This window comes from Piliocolobus tephrosceles, chromosome 11 (genome assembly GCF_002776525.5).
Source record: "Piliocolobus tephrosceles isolate RC106 chromosome 11, ASM277652v3, whole genome shotgun sequence".
NCBI classification, from domain to species: domain Eukaryota; kingdom Metazoa; phylum Chordata; class Mammalia; order Primates; family Cercopithecidae; genus Piliocolobus; species Piliocolobus tephrosceles.
In genome coordinates this window covers 68,281,218-68,304,138 of record NC_045444.1, presented here as the reverse complement: position 1 = coordinate 68,304,138, position 22,921 = coordinate 68,281,218, and the positions used below count along the sequence as shown (strand labels likewise).

At 35.1% G+C, this 22,921-nt stretch overlaps 1 protein-coding gene across 6 annotated transcripts in view; it reads left to right on the top strand.

Moving 5' to 3' along the window:
- The window catches only part of PDE1A (phosphodiesterase 1A), a 404,293-nt gene that overhangs the window by 254,648 nt on the left and 126,724 nt on the right, over positions 1–22,921 (top strand). For all 6 annotated transcript variants that reach the window (XM_023212370.2, XM_023212377.2, XM_023212368.2 and 3 more), the window contains one exon: positions 17,249–17,362. In XM_023212370.2, the coding sequence (XP_023068138.1) occupies positions 17,249–17,362 (114 nt within the window). The remainder of the gene's footprint in view (positions 1–17,248; positions 17,363–22,921) is intronic.

Sequence of the window (22,921 nt, the reverse complement as noted above, 5' to 3'; positions counted from 1 at the left end):
ACTGTGGAAAGAAAAAGAAAGCAGTATTTTAAAAATCTGGTCAATGAATATATATTCTACAAGGAAGGTTACTCTTACCAGTAATCAAAGCCATTCTGTTTTGATGGTCATTGGCTCCCCAGGGAACAAATCCTAAAGAAGACTGATGGGACTCCTCTATTTTCTATGGTGCTGGCATGCTTTGGGAGTTTCTGTACATTACAATAATTTAGGTTGTGCTTGCCTAAGAATTACAGAGTGACATTTTTTCTCCTACTACAGACTGTTGTTGAAAATCTGCTCATCCTCCAACTCTTGACAGTAAACATTCATTGCCTACATAAGATTAAAAACTAAACTAAAAAAATGATAATTTACTTTTTAAGAATCCTGCCTCTATGTCCTATTTTCATTGTAACTTGGTTATTGTTTTGGTTTAGGATTTTGGTTATTGTTTAAAAGAACATAATTTGCAAGAGTCTATTAGGAACTATAAATGTCTCTGTTATTTACCAACTTAAGGTATCTGAGTTGTAAAGAAATGAACTTAAACCTTGGAATTTAAACTTTAAGGTTTTACATTAATGCTTCTGTTCCTAATACTCTGTACAAATCTGTATAAACTATGTTTGGCTTACTTTAAAAAGTTAAAAATTTTAAAAAGAACTTCACATATTCTTGTTTCAGTCAATTCTACCAGATTATTCTTCCCCTCCAAATTAATCATTGCTGAGTTACTCTAGAGAACAGGGTTGTACTTACTAGGGTGAAGGCTCTTTCTGGAATGTCAAATAGGTATTCACCTCTGAGGCCCCTCTTACATTTGGACCAACATGAATTACTGTTTCAGTGAGATTTTTAGTGTTGATAAGTATCTATATAATTTTGAAGTCTAGTCTATAATATATTAACAATATCTCTATTTATCACTATACAGTGGATCAAAACTATGAATGAACTGCTAAACAATCAAAATGACTTATAAACCTCTCATATGATAGAAATGTAAATTTTACTGATGATACTTCTTTGTAGACTCTATTTTAATGCTAAACTTTCTCTGTATCTTAGTCTACCAAAACATAGAATTGAAGTCTTCCATTGTTTATGTTTAAATACCTGCAAAAATAATGTCAAAAGTTTATGCTGCAGCTCGTCTTCTCCTGCAGATTGATGATTGTTTGTGTTATATCCACTTTTTTGTGTGTTTCATCCACTGGAGACTTTGAAATTATAAGACTCAACTTAATCGTGTAAGCTTGTTAAATCACATCCTTAAATGTGATCCTTAAGTGTGAAAATGTGCCCATTTTCAGACCAGTCCTTGTCTTGATGTGAGTTGGAATTTTTGTAGGGACACAGGAAAGGGTTGAGAATTCAAGACTTACTAAGAAATTGTTCTGTTTAATCACTATATTAAATATGTTTTCTGAAGAAATTTTGATCTTCCAAGAAGAAGTCATCAAGATCTCTTGGCCAGACTGCATATGGTAAATATATCTGTCTGGTACTGTGAATTGATTGACATTGAAAACACTGTAGTGGAGGATGGTACTTGACAGTTATTCAGTGTAACCTCATCATGGTAGAGACACAGTAGAGTAGGATAAGACCAATTGACATTGTGAGCCATTCTAGGTGAGGAGATTTCTGACAGTGTTATGTACCACATTGTTTTTTCCACAGGTCAGTTTAATTCCATCTGAAACACCTGCTGAAACTCAGTGCATCTCAATATAGATGAAACTGCGCTTACCTCAGTTGAATGAGAAAAACTTCACTTAAAAATCAGGTGTCTCTCTTGCACCCAGTAGCTCTCTAGCAAGGATCTAGACCACTAAGAATTCCTTGAAGACAACCTAGGACAATTTTTTTTGTTGTTGTTATTTAGTACATTATTTTATGTCTAAGATCAGAAATCCGTCTTGCTGAATTACTTGCTTTGTTTGCCTCATGTAAGGGCAGATATGAACTTACAAGAGAAGCCCAACTAGGTGAAGAATTCTGTCATGCCTATGCAGTGAGACTATGGTGGTCTCCTGGGAAATGCTCAGCACTAGATCTTTGTTTTTAAAAATCAAAAATTCAAATGGATGATGGCATTCCCAAATGAGTTACTTATCGGGGGAACCCACCCCCAATATTTCAACATAGGTTCTTTCTATTTTCCCTAAGTGTCAGCTGGTCTGAGAAATAAAGAGAAAGAGTACAAAGAGAGGAATTTTACAGCTGGTCCTCCAGGAGTGACATCACATATCAGTAGGATTGTGATGCCCACCTGACCCCAAAAAACAGCAAGTTTTGTTAACTATTTCAAAAGGGGAAGGGGTGTACAAACAGGGAGTAGATCACAAAGATCACATGCTTCAAAGGGCAAAAAAGGAGAACAAAGACCCCATGCTTCTGAGGAAACAAGGCAAGGACAAAAGCAAAGATCACAAGGCAAAGGGCAAAATTAGAATTACTCATAAGTGTCTGTGTTCAGCTGTGCCTGTATTGTCTTGATAAACATCTTAAATAACAGAAAACAGGGTTCAAGAGAAGAGAACTGATCTGACCTCAAATTTACCAGGGTGGGATTTTTTCCCCACCCTAATAAGCCTGAGGGTACTGCCGGAGACCAGGACATATTTCAGTCCTTATCTCAACCGCATAAGACAGACACTCCCACAGTGGCTGTTTATAGACCTCTCCCCAGGAATGCATTCCTTTTCTAGGGTCTTAATGATTAATATTCCTTGCTAGGAAAAGAATTCAGTGATATCTTCCCTACTTGCACGTCCATTTATAGGCTCTCTGGAAGAAGAAATATATAGCTCTATTCTGCCCAACCCCACAGGCAGTTAGACCTTATGGTTGTCTTCCCTTGTTCCCTAAAATCACTGTTATTCTGTTCTTTTTCAAGGTGCACTGATTTCATATTGTTCAAACACACATGTTTTACAATCAATTTGTACAATAGTGGTCCTGAGGTGACATACATCCTCAGCTTACAAAGATAACAGGATTAAGAGATTAAAGTAAGACAGGTGTAAGAAATTATAAGAGTATTATTTGGGAACTGATAAATGTCCATGAAATCTTCACAATTTATGTTCAGAGACTGAAATAAAGACAGGTGTAAGAAATTATAAAAGTATTAATTTGGGAAACTGATACATGTCCACATTAAAATGAAATCTTCACAATTTACGTTCCTCTGCTGCAGCTCCAGCCAGTTCCTCCATTCCGGGTCCCTGACTGCCTGCAACAGTTGCTATTTGGAGCATAGCTTCTAAGACCAATTTTTGTTGATTTTTTGTCTGCATTCTAGGAACTCATGAGAGCCATGTCTTTATTAGTTGTCTTGAAAAAAACCAGAAACAAAGAAACAGAGAAAAGTGAGAAAATGGAAACAGGTAGGAAGGATGGGAGAAAGGAAGGAAGGAAGGAGAGAGGAAGAAAATGTTTTTTCTGGTCATTAATTTTATATGTTTAATGACTTGTTAATATATAATTTTCCAAAGGTAAAAGTATCACTCTCATGCAAATATAAATTGAACATATGCCAATGTTTCTATTTAAATTATTAATAATGAAGGAATCAGTAAGAAGTTATGATTGGTTGAAAGAGCATTTAGAAAGTTAGATATACATAAGCAATGTTTCAATAAAATGATTGGGTTAGAAGAAAATCTAGTTGATGTCTAATGAGATTATGAATTTACAGGGTGTCTATACTGCCAAATAAAAATTATTTTTATTCACACCAGACAAAAATCTGCAAGTTAACAAAACAGTCTTGCTAAACCTTGGCCCTTTAATCAACATCAAACAGTAAGATGAACTAAATGCCTTATTCTGGATACCTTTTGGTTGGCTTTGCCTTTATGTGACAGAAACAACATGCCACCTACCTTTCTGCCTTATTTGCAAATCTCAAGAGAAACTTTCTGACACCTTCTGGATACTGTGTATTGTGGTTCTGGGTCTGCTAGTCTGTGATCTATTCCTTGCCTTATCCCTGCCCTGAAGTGCTCTGTATAATCATAGCTGAATTTTCCAGATTCCTGTCAGCTGGCTTCTGCTTGGATCTGGCCAATGGCATATAAAGTCAGGATAGGTGAGGAGGAAGGTAAAAGCCAGGGTATTCCTCTACCTCTCTGTCTGCCTTGAGGAAGCCTCTTATATTAGTTGTGTCTCCTCTGTGGTTCAAGATGGCTGTGGGCAGTCCCCACTGGTGTTTCTCTTTTCTGCAGAAACTCCCAAAGCCACTGGGATCTGGTGATACTGTCTCGCTCTTTTGACCCTCCAAAAGCTTCCTGCAGTTGCTTATTTGGGGGATTCTCACTATTCTCTGGTTGTTTTCTCATCTCCCATCATCCAAGTAATCAATTGCAAGAATTAAACTAAGTTTTAAATGTTCAGAGTTGTTTTCCTAGTGAAGACTTTAACTAATTTATTTAGTAGTGTTTTATTTTTTATTCTTATTGTTAAGCCTTGCTAAGCAACTCAGAAGTTTATACCAGTGATAATGCGTTCTCAAAACTACTTCTGTCAGTGTCAATATAATGCTTCAAAGATATAAAGAAAAAATTATTTACAGTGATTCTGAGAGATTATGGCTACAAAAGCTATATTTCTACAGAAGCAAGGGAAATTCTGTAAAATCAAACATGAGTTTTTTGTCATTCAATTTTAGTTTTGTCTTGAAACTTAGGTATTAATACATACACAAAAGAAGGCAGGGAGGGAAAGAGAGAGAATCAATCAAATTAGAGTCTAAAATATTTTTATAATACATATAACAACCTTCACAATAAAAATTATCTTCTCAATCAATTCTTTTGACCTTGATTTGATTGCTTTTTATGCCACAAATTGCATCTCCAAAAAAATTGGTCTTTCAAGAGACTCTTCTTTAAATGACCCAATTTTTCTATCACTGAGTATCAAGAGTAACAGAAGGACTTCTCTGCTCTCTGATAGTATCTGCCATGGAAATATTTCTGTTTTTAGATATTTTTATGTTGTGTGATCTATTGTAATTGGAAAAATATCATGTTGACTTTTCTTTCTGTGTTTTTTTCCGTATGCATGTTTGTGTAAAAATCTATTTTTAAACGTTTTCTTCTCTGCTAGTGCACTTTTGAAGTGTGTTGGTACATGGTACTGCATTAATTAAGAATAAATATCCCAAGCCATTTGATATATTTGTGTCATCCCAAAATTCATAGGTTCAAATTCTAACCCTTCCAAGGTGATAGTAGGAGGTTGGGCCTTTGGGAGATGATGAGATCATGAGGACAGAGCTCTCGTGAATGGGATTAGTGTCTTCATAAAAGAGGCCCCAGAGAGCTGGTTTGCTCCTTCTACCATGTGAGGTTACAGTGAGAAGACAGCCACCTATGAACTGGGAAGAAGGCCTTCACCAGACATTGAATCTGCCAACATCTAGGTCATGGATTTCTGGCCTCCAGGACTGTGAGAAAGAAATTTCTCTTGTTTGTAAGCCACCCAGTATATGGTATTTTGTTATAGCAGCCTAATTGGTCTAATATACTACTTTAAACCATTCCTTTGTTATTTTTGGTGGAACTGGTGCTAAGATTGCTTTGCTCAGCCAATATAGTAATAGATTTTACTGGTTTTCACCCCCTTAGTGCTTCAGGGGCACCCAAATCTCAGAGTTCTTTGCCCAGCCAACCTTTTATCTACTCACTTTCATTCTTTCTAAGCCACAATTTAATTTGATTTTTGTAAAAGTACTTAACACACTTTTTTCTTTCCTCTGATTTTGCAAAAAGAAAAAAGAAAAGATAAATTCATCCATCATTCTTTCATCATATTTCTCTTTCTCTTTTCACTTAATATGTATTTTCTTCTGTATATCTACCTCAAACCTGAAATATGTGCCTATTTTCAGTTAGTTAAGTACATAAGCATGATACATGTGACAAATAAATACATATATAATGTTAAATCTATTTGTTTTTACCCTTGGCTTTACCATATGCCTAAAAGAGCCTAGAACTATATCTCAACATCAGTATCAACTTTGAATGCTTCATACTCTTTCAAAATCTTTTAAATTCAAGATGAATTTTGACATTTTGTTTTTCAGTCTTTTAAATTTGTCATGGTCAGTGATTCCAAAACTACTAAGTAAAGGACCTGACTTCTAAGTTAAGTCACTTTCCTTGTGACTTGGACATTTTACTTAAATAAGGCACTACATCATTAAAATTACTTTTATTATTATCAAAAGGTATCAGTCAATTCCCCAGAAGTAAATAATCACAATGTTTTAGCTCTTTTAGTCCTTCCTTCTTTTGGAGGAAGATTTATATTTCCAAATAAAATGCTGTACTCTTTCGTGATTTATCAATTTCAGACTTTATGGACATCCACAATGATAATAGAGGAAATAACTCTTGTACATTAACTTCATCAACTTACTCTAATCTTCTCAAAAGAGATATTGTTTCTTATTTTGTTTTAAAGTTACTAGTGTTTATGGTAATATGACTTTGTATATATTATTCATCTGTCAATCAGATAGTGAACTGTGACTGTTTCCTATCTCATACAACTTCTTTCTTACTCCTAGATTCATAATTATTGTATCTTTTCATACATATATTTTACAATTTTATAAATGTTTGATCTGTCAAAATGAATTTCCAAACATTCTATCAGTTCCATTGGTCATTAGTTCAATTTTTTCCCTTACAGGTTTCTATCACACTTCCTTTCCTCTGTACTCATACTTCAATTTGGACTAGTTAGTTTCTAGGATGGGCACATACCTCTTATTGTAAGACTTCCCTTCCCAACTTATCTGTCTTAGATTTTCTGTTGTGTTCGTGTACTGGTCAAATGCATCTCCCCAGTGGCTTCTTGAAAAAGAGTGCATGAAAATTCCAATTTTTGAAGTTGTTGAATATTTGAAAATGCCTTTATTCTTTCCTCAAACTAGACTGACAGTTTGGCTGAGTATAGAATTCTAGGTCAGACCCAGGACCATCTGCATAACATTCAGGACCCAGTGAAAAATCAAAAATGAAAATATGCACTTTCTTGCTCAAAATTATCAAGAATTTCAAGATAGCGACAGCAGAGCACTAAGAAAAGTGTGGGGCCTTCCCAAGTGCAAGGCCCTGAGTGATTGCACAGGTTCATGCCCATGAAGCTAGCCTTGGTAGGTCCTTTCAGCATGGAGATACTAAGTTCTGGGAAAGTGACTCTTCGATAATTTTTTCTAATTCTCTTCTGTATTCCTTATGTGTAGAACCCCAAATAGCTGGATATTAGATCTCCCAAACAGGCTCTCTAATTTTTTTCTTTATTATTCTAGTATCCATTTTGCTGTCTTTTTGTCCACTTCCTGGGATGGAAATTAGACTTTTCCCTCTACCCCTTCTGTTGACATTTTCACGTAAATTCTCTTTCTTTTTTTTTTTTCATTATTATACTTTAAGTTCTAGGGTACATGTGCACAACGTGCAGGTTTGTTACATATGTATACAGGTGCCATGTTGGTGTGCTGCACCCATTAGCTTGTCATTTACATTAGGTATATCTCCTAATGCTATCCCTCCCCCCTCCTTCCACCCCACGACAGGCCCTAGTGTATCATGTTCTCCTTCCTGTGTCCAAGTGTTCTCATTGTTCGGTTGCCACCTATGAGTGAGAACATGCAGTGTCTGCTAAGAATAATAGTTTCCAGCTTCATCCATGTCCCTACAAAGGACATGAACTCATCCTTTTTTGTGTCTGCATAGTATTCCACGGTGTATATGTGCCACATTTTCTTGATCCAGTCTGTCACTGATAGACATTTGGGTTGATTCCAAGTCTTTGCTATTGTGAATAGTGCCGCAATAAACATACGTGTGCATGTGTCTTTATAGCAGTATGACTTATAATCCTTTGGGTATATCCCCAGTAATGAGATGGCTGGGTCAAATAGTATTTCTAATTCTAGATCCTTGAGGAATCGCCACACTGTTTTCCACAATGGTTGAACTAATTTACAGTCCCACCAACAGTGTAAAAGTGTTGCTATTTCTCCACATCCTCTCCAGCACCTTTTATTTCCTGATTTTTTAATGATTGCCCTTCTAAGTGGTGTGAGATGGTATCTCATTGTGGTTTTGATTTGCATTTCTCTGATGGTGAGTTATGATGAGCATTTTTTCATGTGTCTGTTGACTGTATGAATGTCTTCTTTTGAGAAGTGTCTGTTCATATCCTTTGCCCACTTTTTGATGGGATTGTTTGTTTTTTTCTTGTAAATTTGATTGAGTTCTTTATAGGTTCTGGATATTAGCCCTTTGTCAGATGAGTAGATTGCAAAAATATTCTCCCATTCTGTAAGTTGCCTGTTCACTCTGATAGTTTCTTTTGCTGTGCAGAAGTTCTTTAGTTTCATTAGATCCCATTTGTCAATTTTGGCTTTTGTTGCCATTGCTTTTGGTGTTTTAGACATGAAGTCCTTGCCCATGCCTATGTCCTGAATGGTATTACGTAGGTTTTCTTCTACGGTTTTTATGGTTTTAGGTCTAACATTTAAATCTCTAATCCATCTTGAATTAATTTTCATATAAGGAGTAAGTAAAGGATCCAGTTTCAGCTTTCTACATATGGCTAGCCAATTTTCCCAGCACCATTTATTAAATGGGAATCCTTTCCCCATTTCTTGTTTTTCTCAGGTTTGTCAAACATCAGATGGCTATAGATGTGTGGTATTATTTCTGAGGGCTCTGTTTTGTTCCATTGGTCTATATCTCTGTTTTGGTACCAGTACCATGCTGTTTTGGTTACTGTAGCCTTGTAGTATAGTTTGAAGTCAGGTAGCATGATGCCTCCAGCTTTGTTCTTGTGGCTTAGGATTGTCTTGACAATGCGGGGTCTTTTTTGATTCCATATGAACTTTAAAGCAGTTTTTTCCAATTCTGTGAAGAAAGTCATTGGTAGCTTAATGGGGATGGCATTGAATCTATAACTTACCTTGGGCAGTATGGCCATTTTCACAATATTGATTCTTCCTATCCATGAGCATGGTATGTTCTTCCATTTGTTTGTGTCCTCTTTTATTTCACTGAGCAGTGGTTTGTAGTTCTCCTTGAAGAGGTCCTTTACATCCCTTGTAAGTTGGAGTCCTAGGTATTTTATTCTCTTTGAAGCTATTGTGAATGGGAGTTCATTCCTGATTTGGCTGTTTGTCTGTTACTGGTGTATAAGAATGCTTGTGATTTTTGCACATTGATTTTGTATCCTGAGACTTTGCTGAAGTTGCTTATCAGCTTAAGGAGATTTTGGGCTGAGACAATAGGGTTTTCTAAATATACCATCATATCATCCGCAAACAGGGATAATTTGACTTCTTCTTTTCCTAACTGAATACCCTTTATTTCTTTCTCTTGCCTGAAGCCAGAACTTCCAACACTATGTTGAATAGGAGTGGTGAGAGAGGGCATCCCTGTCTCATGCTAGTTTTCAAAGGGAATGCTTCCAGTTTTTGCCCATTCAGTATGATATTGGCTGTGGGTTTGTCATAAATAGCTCTTATTATTTTGAGATACATTTCATCAATACCGAATTTATTGAGCGTTTTTAGCATGAAGGGCTGTTGAATTCTGTCAAAGGCCTTTTCTGCATTCATGTAAATTTGTACTGTTAATTTCCAAAAGCCCTTTCATCACCATTTGTTCCATTTAAAAAGTTGCATGTTTTTGCATCATGGATCAATCTCTTTTCTCAAAGTTTTTGTTTGTTTCTTAATGGGTCTTTTCAATCTCTATTTCAATTTATTAAGTCACTAATGTTTCAATGGTGAGCGCCAGTAAAGAAATTTTTTAATCTACCAGGATTTAATGCAAATCATAAATACTCTTTTGTCTATTTCTTTTCGAACAATATAAAAATTATACCACAGTTAAATAATATAATATGACTAAGTTATTTCAGGTGGGTAACACTGACCAGAAACACTTGATTGGTTCCTTGTTTAGATTCAATATGATATTACTGTTTTCTCATCTTCAAGGAGAAACAAATTGATCTAGAAAACTAAGATCTTCTAACTCTTTGAATATTTACATCTCTGTACTGTACTTGTTGATGAGGAACTCTTCAACAAACTGGAAATTACATAATGTCCATTTTTGTAGAAAAGGTTAATACCTCTTGAAGTAAAGAAATAGTTTACCTCAATTGTGACTTTGGGGTAAGGGAGAGAATAGTTATAAATTCCTTGTACTTAAAAGAGTTTTTTCAGTCACATATTCTCTGCCTCAATGTGATTATTTTGCTCCTTTACATGTAGACTGTAGACACATTTTTAAGAGTAATACTGTTTGTCATACTGTTTTTTCTTGTATATATTTAAGGTATGATGTTTTATATACATATACAGTGAAATGATTAGTACACTCAAGCAAATTAACATATCCATCATTTCACCTAAGTAGCTTTTTTTTTTGGAAGTAAAAGTACCTATAAGTCTACTCTCTTAGCAAATTTCCAGTATACAGTGCAATATTATTAACTGTAGTCCTCATGCTGTACTTTATGCCATTGATCTCATTTGTTTTCATTTTGCTCAATTATAGAAATTGTTTGGGGAATTATTTACCCTATAAAATAAAGGTATCATGGAGCTTTACATTTCTATTTGCCTATATGAAAAAAATACTGGAAAAGTCTTTATGTCCATAAACTGTGCATTTTAGACTAAGTTTAGGGTTTAATTTCCTGAGCATCGACTTGCAGAATAAATAAGACTTCATGATTTAACAGATTTTATTATCAATTTTTTATTGTTTTAGAGTCAAGCAGGACTTACTGAAAATGACACAGTAGCTTCTTGTTCTGACAGTTTATATTTATGCGATGTCATGCACTTCTGCTTATGGTCAGATTTTAATGTTAATATTAATATATATTATAGGTATATAATTTCTTTTAACTTTACCTCTTCTGATTCTTAGTATGGATTTCTTATGACCATATCCTTTTCACTTTTGTATTTCAATCAGATCACAAATGGGAACATTTATAGTAATGTAATAATTATAAATTATTTTAATACATTTTATTTATTTAATTATTATTTGTTATTCATGCTGTGTCACATGAGGGATATCCTGTGTATTTTGTATCCTAAAATTTAAAAATGCATGCATAGACACGCAGGATTTCTCCATATGAGAACATTGTTAGTTATGTAGGTGGTCATTTTGCAAGATTTAGTTATGTAACGATAGCTTAGAAGGTATTCAGAGTACTTGGTTATAAAAACTGCATCATTTAACATTGAGTAACTTTTCATTTGGAATGCAGCAGTTCTATATTTGAATAAAAATACTCAATAATTTTCTACAACTCAGTACTCTTTGTTCAGAAGTAGAAGTTATTTGCCTTCTGCAATTGCTTGATTTAATCACAGAACCAATAAATTGCTTTCAAAGGTGGTATTGCTATTTTTGTTTCTGTCTTCTTTTAAGTGTCCTGATCATTAGAAGGTAAGGAAGTCCCTTTAAAAACTAAGAATATCAAAGTGTTCTCAGCACATTTTTTCAGGCTGATTTTTAAAGTCTTATGAATTATCAGAGATTTGTGTTATTCTCTTTGGCAAAAGATCATTAGGAACTTAATGATGCTTTGGATTTTTTTTTCATGTCTTTGATAATATAACTTAGAATTTGAAATATTTTAATAAAATTGATGAAAAATGAAGGTATATATCAATAGCATCTATTTAGCCCATAGCCTTTTTCTTTCTTAAATTACTGATTACATCTTTTAGCTTGTGACTTGCAAATACCTTGAAGTGCAGGCACAGGTATACACTTGTGAAACCATCACCATAACAAGAAAATTAACATTATCCATTACTCTCAAAAGTTTCCTTGAACCTCTTCCTCCCTGATTCTCACTTTCTCCATTCCTAAACAACAAACAGATATAGTGCTTTCTGTCACTGTTAGGACTGTTTGCATTTTCTAAAATTTTACATAAATAGAATTCTCCTCCTCCTCAATGATTGCATCTAGTTTTGTTATAAAAATAATTTGGTCACCTAGAATGAGTTGGGAAGTATTTACAGTTGATCAATGTTCTGGAAAATATGTATAGAATGTTATTAAATCCTTATTTATTTATTTATTTTTCTTTTTGAGACACATTTTTCACTTTGTTGCCCAGGCTGGAGTACAACGGTGGCGATCTTGGCTCACTGCAACCTCTGCCTCCTGGATTAAAGTGATTGTCCTGCCTCAGCCTCCCGAGTAGCTGGGATTACAGGCATGCACCACCAAGCCTGGCTAATTTTGTATTTTTAGTAGAGATGGAGTTTCTCCATGTTGGCCAGGCTGGTCTCAAACTCCCAATCTCAGGTGATCTGCCCGCTTTGGTGTCCCAAAATTTACCAGAGAAATCTTCTGGGCCAGGAGTTTTCTTATGTGAAGGGTTTTTAGTTACAAATTTCATTTATTTGTTTCTTCTTGATATCTGGTAGTTTGTGTTTTTTAAGAAAATAATTCATTTTATCTAAGTTATTGAATTTATTGGCATAATGTTGTTTATATTATTTTGTTTTTATAATAACAGTTAACATTTTTGTCTACTAATTTTATCATCTGTCATATTGGGTTAATTTTTAACTCATTTATTTTTATCCTCATCATGGGTGAATTTTCCTGCTTGTTTGCATGCCTGAAAATTTTTTATTTGATGAAAGACCAATTGGGGAAATACCACATAAAAAACTAAAATTATAATGAAAGAGAAATGCAAATGTCATCAATGAGAAACAAATAAAATGTGGTTTAGTTTCTATGTAGGGAGCAATCACAATGAACAGGCATCTTCAAAGGACTTATGAGATAGGTAGCATCTCAGATATGCCTGGTAACCAAACATGATTTAGACAGTAACAGATGGTAGGAACATGGAGAAAAGAGATTTCAGCAAGAGAGAAACACTTGAATCTAAGATGATGTAAGGGTTTTTGAGGAACAGTGACTACACCAGTTTGCTTAGGAATTAAGGTGTGCATAAAAGAAGCAATGGGAAATACCTGCAGTTTGACATTTGAACACATTGTTTGCATGTCACACAACCCTCAGAGATTGCAGATACTTTGAAGAAGGTATTGTGGTACACACACAGGTATCCACACATTATATATGCATACAAATATATATCAGTGTGGTTTTATGTGTATCCTTATATATATACACTTACATATACATATATACTTATATATGTACCAATGTCTATATATAAATATATATTCTTTTACACAGCTCCAGGTGCAGTAATAGATACCCAAATTATGTATCTAACTGCACTGTGTTTTTAACACCATTTTAGCAACGTTGTCTATACTGGTTGATACAACAGCAGTTTACTTGTTTTGCTACCAAACACGGTAGCCGGTAGAGTCCTCATCCACGATTTTCTGGGTCAGAAACTGCTCAGATCAGAACATCAATAACATGCCTTCACCCTAAGCTTTGGGAACCAGAACAACTTATCTATGCCAGAAATTAAGAACATTGTTTTCTACTCAGCTTGCCCACACTGATTGTTGAAAGAAGCAAAATCATTATTAAAAAGAGTTTTTACTAAATTAAGGGAACTTGTTTATTTTATGCTAAATTAAGGGAACTTGTTTATTTTCAACTCTGAGAATTTGCCTATTGGATGGCTTAAGAATTAGGCAAATAGGATGCGATTGTCTTCTTAAAAATAAAAAAAAAATTGTACAGATATATACAATAAAGCCTTAACACTTTGGAACCCACCAATACTGAACATACGGTCATTTGAAAATTATTCATTAAGATGTTTGACCTTGTATTAACTAGGAAGAAAGTAAAATAATAGCTGAAATAATATTGTTGAGGATTATTGTATATAGAATTTGATTACAAAAGCATATTCGCAATTAGGATAGTAATGATATAAATGATTACAATTAGGATAGTAGTGATATAAATAATTCCATTAAGCTGGTGTTCTAGTTGTAAATAATATTTTTACAATAAAAGGTTTTCCTTTTTATGTAAATAGAAATGTGCACTCATTAATGAAAATTTAGTGCAACAAGCAAAGAAAAAACAAGTCCTAGTAACCCCCCAATATACATTTCTATCCAGTCCTTTGGGGTTGGCATAGTGAATATAGGTGTGTGTGTGTGTATGTGTGTGTGTGTTTGTGTCTATGAGGAGATATATGAGTTTACTGAGTTATAACTATATGTAATTACATTTTCTAGTTGGGTGGTAAAACCTTACTGAAGTATTTTTCCCCAGTGGAAGTTTTATATCCAGTTATAGGTTTATATATCTAATTGTGAATTATCAAGACATAATTCATAATGTTTTGTTTTTAAACCACATTGAGATCTCTGTGTGAAACGGCATGTTCATTGTGCAAGCATTAGAGCCTCTTGATTATCACAAGTCTCATCAGTTATAGTTGCAGATGGGATGATTCCCCTAGGAACAACCACAGGCTGTTGTGAGTTAGGAAATGCACTTGTTGATGGTCTCCCAGGGTACTCATCGTCTCGTTTGATAATAAAGATTTATCCATTCTTGACTACCTTGTTTTGCTTCATTCTCTATTCATCTATCAGCGTGTTTTGGGTTCATCCGCATATAAAAGAAACCACAAAATAATTGTGGCTTAAATGCAATTTTTGTTGTTCTTGCATCAAAAACAAGTCCAGAGACGGGCGATTTCATTCAGGTGGACCTGAATAGCACGATATCCAGGCCACTTCCATTTTTCTTTTCTACCATTCTTAGTGTGTGGCTTTCTTTTGCCAGGTCATTTATGATCCCAGATGGCTGCTGGCCTTTAGACAGTTCCGCTGCATTCCAGGCCATAAGGAACAGGCAAGGGATGCAAGAGAACTCCTTCCAGTGCAGTTAGCTCTCTCCAAAGAACTGTTCTGAGAGTCTCACCAACAGCCTCTATGCACAGCTCTGACAAGAATTTAGTAATGTGACCATACTCTTCAAGAGAGTTTAGAAAATGTAGTGTTTTTAGTGAGAAAATCGCTAACAAATAAAAATAGAATACAGTTTTTCAGGGAAAAGGAAAGGCAACCCTTTGAAGTACTTATTGTTTTTAAACCACATTGTACAACCAAGCTGAACTCAAGTAATTTTCACAAGAAAGACATATGATAGTATATTTCTAAGCCATTGCAGGACTATGGAAAAACAAAAACAAAACCTCTTTCTTTTCCTTTCATAAATAAAGGACAGTGTGACGAAGAATAATGTTCCTGGGTCATAAGCATTACAAAAATCCCAAAACCCTCTGCATCTTGATCCATTATCATCACATTCGATGTTTCAGACAAGCCTCAAAGGCAGGCTTCATTTTTCCTTCCTAAGGAAACTGTTTTGCTTGTGTTCTTGTTGTGCTTTGTTTTGCTTATTCTGTATTAATAGGACATATTTATTGATACATACAATTTATTTTTCAATGTTATTGCCTGCTGATATTTTATCAAGCAAAAGTAAATGGCACAAAAAAAGTAATTGTTTACAGCTTCCTGAATAAGAAGTTTTCATCTAGGTGTGTCTTTTTTTCCCATAGAGAAATGAACTATTTCTTTTGGGTGGAGAAATGTCAGATACCTTTGCTGAAATTCTTAACTTGCCTTTGTATCTTCACCCTTGGTATTGAAAATTATCCAAAATAAATTGCTAGGAAATCTGCTAAATTGTCTCTAAGGGAGTGCCTAAAAGTAGCCGCACTCTACTCTCTATTTTGCAATACCTCTGAATAGAATGGAATTAAATTCTGTCTGATGACTAAGGAAAATAGACAATTAGTCTTCATGTTGCTTATCTATAGTATGGAGCAAGTAAGGACCATGTTCCTTTTGTACTTGGTAAGGAGCAGTATCTTCAGAAACACACAGCTTACAATTTAATGCATAGAAGTTGCCAAAGCTGTTACAAACTTGTTAAGGTAATTTGTATCACCTTACTTTGTCAGCTACCTATTGCTGTATAACAATTATCCCAAGGCTTGGGGCTTAACACAATAACATGAATTATCTCATGGTTTCTGTAACCCAGGAATCTAGCTGAGTCCTATACTTTAAAATTCCTCAGAGCATCGGGACACATCATCCTACGGACTCAAACACGAGAAAATATTTTCAAATTTTCCTCAAGTGGAAAACGAGTGCAGTAAATACACTAAGGATACATACATGTATTTTTTCCTTGTCTCAAATTAACTTTTTACAGAACTTTTGCCTTTCATCTTTGTCTTTATTGCTTCATACAGTGAATAATAGCTAATCTAGCAGTCAGAAGAGCATTCTTTTTTTTTTTGTTTATTTTTTGAAGTCTTTTAATTTTATTTTCAAATTTTTTATTTAGTAGCTTTGTTGGGGGGTACAGGTGGTTTCTGGTTACACAGATAAGTTCTTTAGTGGTGATTTCCAGGAATTTTGTGCACCCATCACCTGAGCAGTGTACATTGTACCCAATATATAGTATTTTATCCCACACCCCCTCCCACTCTTCCTCTGTGAGTCCCCAAAATCCATTATATTATTCTGATGCCTTTGCATCCTCACAGTTTAGCTCCCACTTACAAGTGAGAACATATGATATTTGGCTTTCCATTCCTGAGTTACCTCACTTAGAATAATGGCCTCCAGTTCCATCCAAGTTGCTGCAAAAGACACTATTTTATTCCTTTTTGTGGCTAAGTAGTATTCCATGGTATATATGTACCACATTTTCTTTATCTACTCATTGGTCAATGGGCACTTAGGTTGGTTCCATATTTTTGCAATTGTGAATTAAGAAGAGCATCCTTTGAATATTCTCCTAGTGCCAACACTGAAAAAACGGAAAGTCATAGAATAAATTATAGGAATATACTTTTCTGAAAATGTCTATATTGTCTTGAATTTTCAGGAGGACTATCTCTGAAATATTGTACTTAAAGTAGCCTATACTCCTAATATTATTGAGAGCTGTACTTCTAATATTATTGAGAGCTGAGGAGTATTACCTATACTCCTAACATTATTGAGAGCTGAATATAATACTTAGTAATTCCTTAAGTAATAAAGACTGTTCTTAATTATATCAAAAAAACTCTGAAAATATTGCTATTTGTTGACCTAGAAACAACTTTGTTAAAAATCTTAACTTAGTGTACTTAATACTGTACTATTTGCCATATAGTTACCATAAATTTCTTGCTGTTTCTCTCTTTGGCTACTTTTTTGAAATAGACTAAGATGCTTAGTGAAGCAGCTGGAACGAGGTGACGTTAACGTCGTTGACTTAAAGAAGAATATTGAATATGCGGCATCTGTGCTGGAAGCAGTTTATATCGATGAGACAAGGTAAGTTTTAGCCTTCCTCTCTTTTATCTTCTTTGACTCACTTCCCTTTTTGTTCCTCTTTCTTGACCCTCCTTTATCTCAAACAGGAATTTAGCATATCTTCATGTGAAACCAAAATCAAATCTTATTAAAATTTGAAAGGTTATTCTTCACGTAGCTAATTAACTGGACTATGATTCTCCAAAATTAATACACATTTTAATCCAAATGTTTGAATGTCATAAAATAGTCAAACACTAAAGTGAAAAAAAAAAATCTCCTCTTCCCCCACCCTCACTCTCCTTGGGCTCAGACTTTTAAATGTCAGAGTTATGTGTAGGCTTATATTGGTTTTCACTGATGTCAGGATTTTCCCTATTATCTCAAATTTCAGAGTCCCTTTAGGAAAATGGGTGTTACATGCCCACACATTGTCATGAGATGTGTCTAGCAGGCCCTTTATGCAGGGATTGCTAAGGGGCATCCCAAATGTGTGTTTTCGATCATCCAAACCTAGCCTCATAATTAGCAGTGGTAAGGAGATTAGGAAAGGGGAACTTGTTTGAAGAGGGTTGCCAGCTTAGTGCTGTGACCCTCAAAGAGGCCATTCACCCGCTGGAGGATATTTGGCAAGTCCAGGAGATGTGACCAGTGTCTCTTGGTGTTCAAAGATATCTGGTTCATAATTCTCCTTTCCAAAGGGATAAAAGTGACAGGCTAATCAGGGCTACCTGTGAATTCAGAGGTAAGAGTGAACCTGTGGGGAGAGAGGCATGCATTTCCAGCGTTTGACATGGAAAAGGTGCTAATTTTTTTCACAGCCATAAAGAAGGTAGAATAGAAGTCTCTTAAAGTACCAAAGAGTACTTAAGTCAAATAGTGAAAAAGAGGCTACAAAGAGTAAGTGATGGTATAAGAGCCAGGGTAGGAATTATAAAAATTCAGATAAAATAGTAGAAAATATATATTCAAAGTACTCTCTTGGTGTTAGCGAGTTGTCTCTGAAGGACCCACAAATGGTCCCCAGGAGAAAAAAATAGGCAGCATTTGGGCATTTGTTACACAGATAGCAGCAAAACCACCAGTCTGGCCAGAGCCTTTGGTCCTATAATTTCCTGCCTCTCGCACCGCATTGCTAAACAACCAGAAGCAGCAGTGAGTGGGAATATGGAGGTGAGGACACCCAACAGGTCCCTTGCACTCTGCAGGTGTCCGTGCCTGTGCCAGACCTAAGCTCGGGGAACATGAGCAATGTTAAACCAGATGGGCAACTAAATAACATTTAGTTTTTATTTACTTATGTGTACTGGACTTCACAGGCATTCACATGATGAAATTCTTGCCTCTACCCTGGTCACAGTCTACTCTGTGTCTCATAAACTTCTTATATATCTTTCCAGTGATTTATTACATATTTTTATTTTGTATTTTCCCCTCATCGTTTCATGGAAGGTAGTATACTACATAAACAGTCTTTCATTCTGCCTTTTTTTCACTGAAAAAGGAAACTTAAAAGTATCCTTTTATTGCATTCTGATTTTTAAAATACTTAACAATGAGAATTTTTACTAATAGCTGGCAGAAGAGGCCATATTGAGAGCTTTGTTGCACAAGCGATTTTTTCTTTGTCCACAGAATGAAACTTCTCTACTAAAGCATAGCTTGGAGAAATTATTTGAGGAAAAGAAAACAGGCCAGGCACAGTGACTCACACCTATAATCCTAGCATTTTGGGAGGCTGAAGTGGGAGGATCACTTTTGAGCCCAGGAGTTCACAACCAGCCTGTGCAACATAGCAAAACCTCATCTCTACAAGAAAACACAAAAATTAGCCAGGCATGGTGGAGTGTGTCTGTAGTCCCAGCTATTTGGGAGGCTGAAGTGGGAGGATCACTTGAGCCAGGGAGGCTGAGGTTGCAGTGAGCTGAGATTGTGCCACTGCACTCCCATCTGGGTGACAGAGTGAGATCATGTCAATAAATAAATGAATAAAAGAAGGAAAGAAGAAAGAAAAAAGAAAGGAAAGAAAGAAAGAAAGAAAGAAAGAAAGAAAGAAAGAAAGAAAGAAAGAAAGAAAGAAAGAAAGAAAGAGAGAGAGAGAAAGGAAGGAAGGAAGCAAGGAAGGAAGGAAGGAAGGAAGGAAGGAAGGAAGGAAGAAAGAAAGAAGGAAAGAAAAAGAAAGAGAGAGAAAGAAAGATTATTTTCTTGGTGAATGTTCACTGAATGTGTATGAATGTACATGATTCTAAGTAAACAGAATCCAAGGTGCAAATTTTAAAAATACCTGATGTTCTTCCCTTGCTCCCTCATGGCTCTTATTGTTCACGAGATGACTGAATTTAACAGGTTTAAGATTCCTTCAATCTGTCCTTGAACAGATATTTTCTTTTCTATTTATCTATAAAACTTAAGAACCAAAGAACGATTTGAAGATTTCCATTATTCATCTTCTAATGGCATAATGCTAACCACCTGGTTTGCCTAAGTGACCTGTCTGTCATTTGATAGAGTATTATATGCTTTATTTATTTATTCATTTTTCTGGTGCATTTCCAGTCCCTGAAAAGTATTACTCCATGAATATTTGCTAACTTATTTCCCTATGATCCCTAACTTATTTTAAATGTATGTTATACCTAAAGTATTGCTCTTTTTCATTTTAAAATTGCTCTTTTGAGGGGAAAAGAGGTTGAGTACAATGCTGCCCTGCTTCGTGGTAGAAATTCATTTATTTTTTTCCTTCTTATAACAAAACATTCCATCTCTTAACACCACATTATTCCTAATATTTACTCCAAATTTTTATTACTTTACTGTAATTCTTCCATGGCATCATGAGTTTTAAATTGGATTAATAACAATACCCCATATTTGTATCATCTTCAAAGGGCTCTTTGTTTCATTATCTCACATTAGTGTCACCACAATCCTATGTGATTGGCAGGACGATTATTACTTTCTGCGTTTTACTAACGAGAGAATTAAAGCTCTTAGAAGGAAAATGGTTTGACACAGGTCATGGATGGAAGTGTTGGCAAAACTGAGACTAAAACCTAACCCATGACTTCTTATTTAGTAATCCTTCCTCTATACCTGGCTCTTCTCAGAGTGTTCCTATAAAACAGAGTGGTTTTTAATGACCTCTGAAAGATTTAGATGACAACATATAAAACATTGTGATAGCTGGAATTGTAAATCCTGTAGCTAACATGTATTAAGGGCCTAGTATGTGCCAAAAAATCTTCGAAGCATTTTATATGTACTATTTTATTTAAACGTCATAAAAGTCCTATGAGGTAGAAACTCTATTATTATCAGATTGTATATGAGAAGACTTAAATCACAGAAAAGTTACATAGCTTACCAAAGGGAAGACAGGGAGCTGAAGAGTTGGATTAGGGCCTTGGCAGTCTGACTCTAGGGCTTGGGCTATGAAGTGCAAATCTCATCCTCATCCCTTTTCTAACATTTGACGAAAAGGTGACTTCAGAGACACTGAATTTTGATGAAAGTGCACAGGTTGTCAGGATCATCAGCCCCAGTGGTGCTGATTGTGTGCCATCTCTTTCCAATTCTGCCTTCAGTAATTTCACGTGGCTAGCTTGAAAATGGTTACAGTGGTAGTATTCACACCCATGAAAAATAACATGCTACAAATCAGAATTTATTTTTTTCTGGAGAGTCTGTTGTTAAACATTTAACTTCATACCACAGGTCATACCTAAGATTACCTCTTATAAATCTCCTAAAAGCTGTGGTTTTGTGATCAAAATATCAGCTTAAGCATTTTTAGAACAATAATAATTTATGTGGTTGATTTTCTGTATACTTAGTAAGACACACAGCAGTAAACTCAGGATGTTTCTGTTGAGATGTCCATACAATTATTAAAGTACCATTTCCCTTAAAACTATCAGTAAAACAGAGATCATGTAAAAGGAGTCAGGTCCAAGAAGCGTTTAGTTGCTTTTAAACTTTAAAAACCTTTTGACTTCTGAAATGTTTTCTGAGGGAAAATTCTCTTTCTAGAAAAAATGATTCCATGAATATTCCAGAGAGGTATTGTTTGAAAGTTGGGCTGGACTGAAAGAAAAAACTCAGCACAAAACAAAGCAGTATAAAACACAAATTATTAATTGGTTTAAAAACACACATACAGAGCCTTAATGACTGCAGAATTTCAGTTAAGAAAGCAATCAAAGCAAAAACCTCCCTTTAAAGATAATTTTGGTGAGAAAAATAAAAACAATTTCTGAATTCTGACTCTTAGTGGAGATTATAGCACAATACCCTAATGAATTTGACTGTTGGGTTTTTTAAAAGACATTTTCAAATGCAAATGCCAATCCTTTATGAGTCTTGTGTTTAGATGTGTCTCTAGAGGCTATTGTTTTTCAGACTTACAAAGTTTTAATCCAGAAACATGTGGCCTAAAAAATGTGTTCAATTGTCCTTATTTGGATTGGGATATTGCCAAGCAAAGCACCATCTTTGGCCTCATGAATAGCAGGGCAGGCAGCTGCCTGAGAGGTATACTTTCAAGATGGGAATTGTGCTTACTAATACCTCCTAAAAACACAATTTATAACTTTCTTTGGTTAATGTGAACCAATCTGTCTCATAATTACCATGATTAGAGCATAGACTCTGGATTCAGAAAGACTGGGCTGTTCAAAGTCTGGATTCTCTACTTAATACTCTTTCTTTAAGGAAGTTACTTTACATCCCTGGCTTTATCATCTACAAAATGGGAATAAGGACAATGTTCACTTCATAAAGTTGATATGAGAATTAAATGTATAACAATGCCTAACAGAGCAAAATTTAAATAATAACCAGATATTTCTATTTTAAATAAAATTCTTATTTATTATGTATGAGCAAAATGCAAATAACTCTCGGATACATAACACATGAAGGTATATGATTAACATATTCTAATGAAGGTATTAAATGCTTCCCTGAGAGCAGTTTTTAATCCTGAGAAAATGAAAACAGGTGGGCTCTGATCACCAAGGAATGAGAGCATAAAATGATGGAAAAGAGTGCCTTTCCCTTAATACAGAGTAATTATCTCTGTAAAAACATCCTCAGTTGACTTTTGTGCCTTGCTAAATCTAAGGATCCTTAATTTGGGGATAGATACTGCATTGATATCAATCAGTACTTTGAGAAGTTAGTCTGGTAGAAAGAAACTGAGTGACATTCAGGGTACATTAGAGGCTAAGATCCTTGAAATCACTGAGTAGAGGGACTTTCCAAGAAATCTTCACTCATTTAACAAATACCTGTTGAGTACCTGAAATGAATACCAGACACACTGGTAATCAGAATCAGGAGCAAAATTGTGCGGGCAGTTGGTGGCTAGAAATGGGTCTAGAATTGTGAAGACAAACCTAGGCACAAGAACAAATGCTCAAACAAGAAACAGAGAGATTTAGAGAGAGACCCAAGCAACAGTGATAGATTACAAGCAGGAAACACCAAGTATCAGCAGTAACTCATAACCAGAGGGAGTAACATGGGGTAAGAATTTATACAGAGTCAGACTTCCAAACCAGATATGTCTAGATTTCTAGA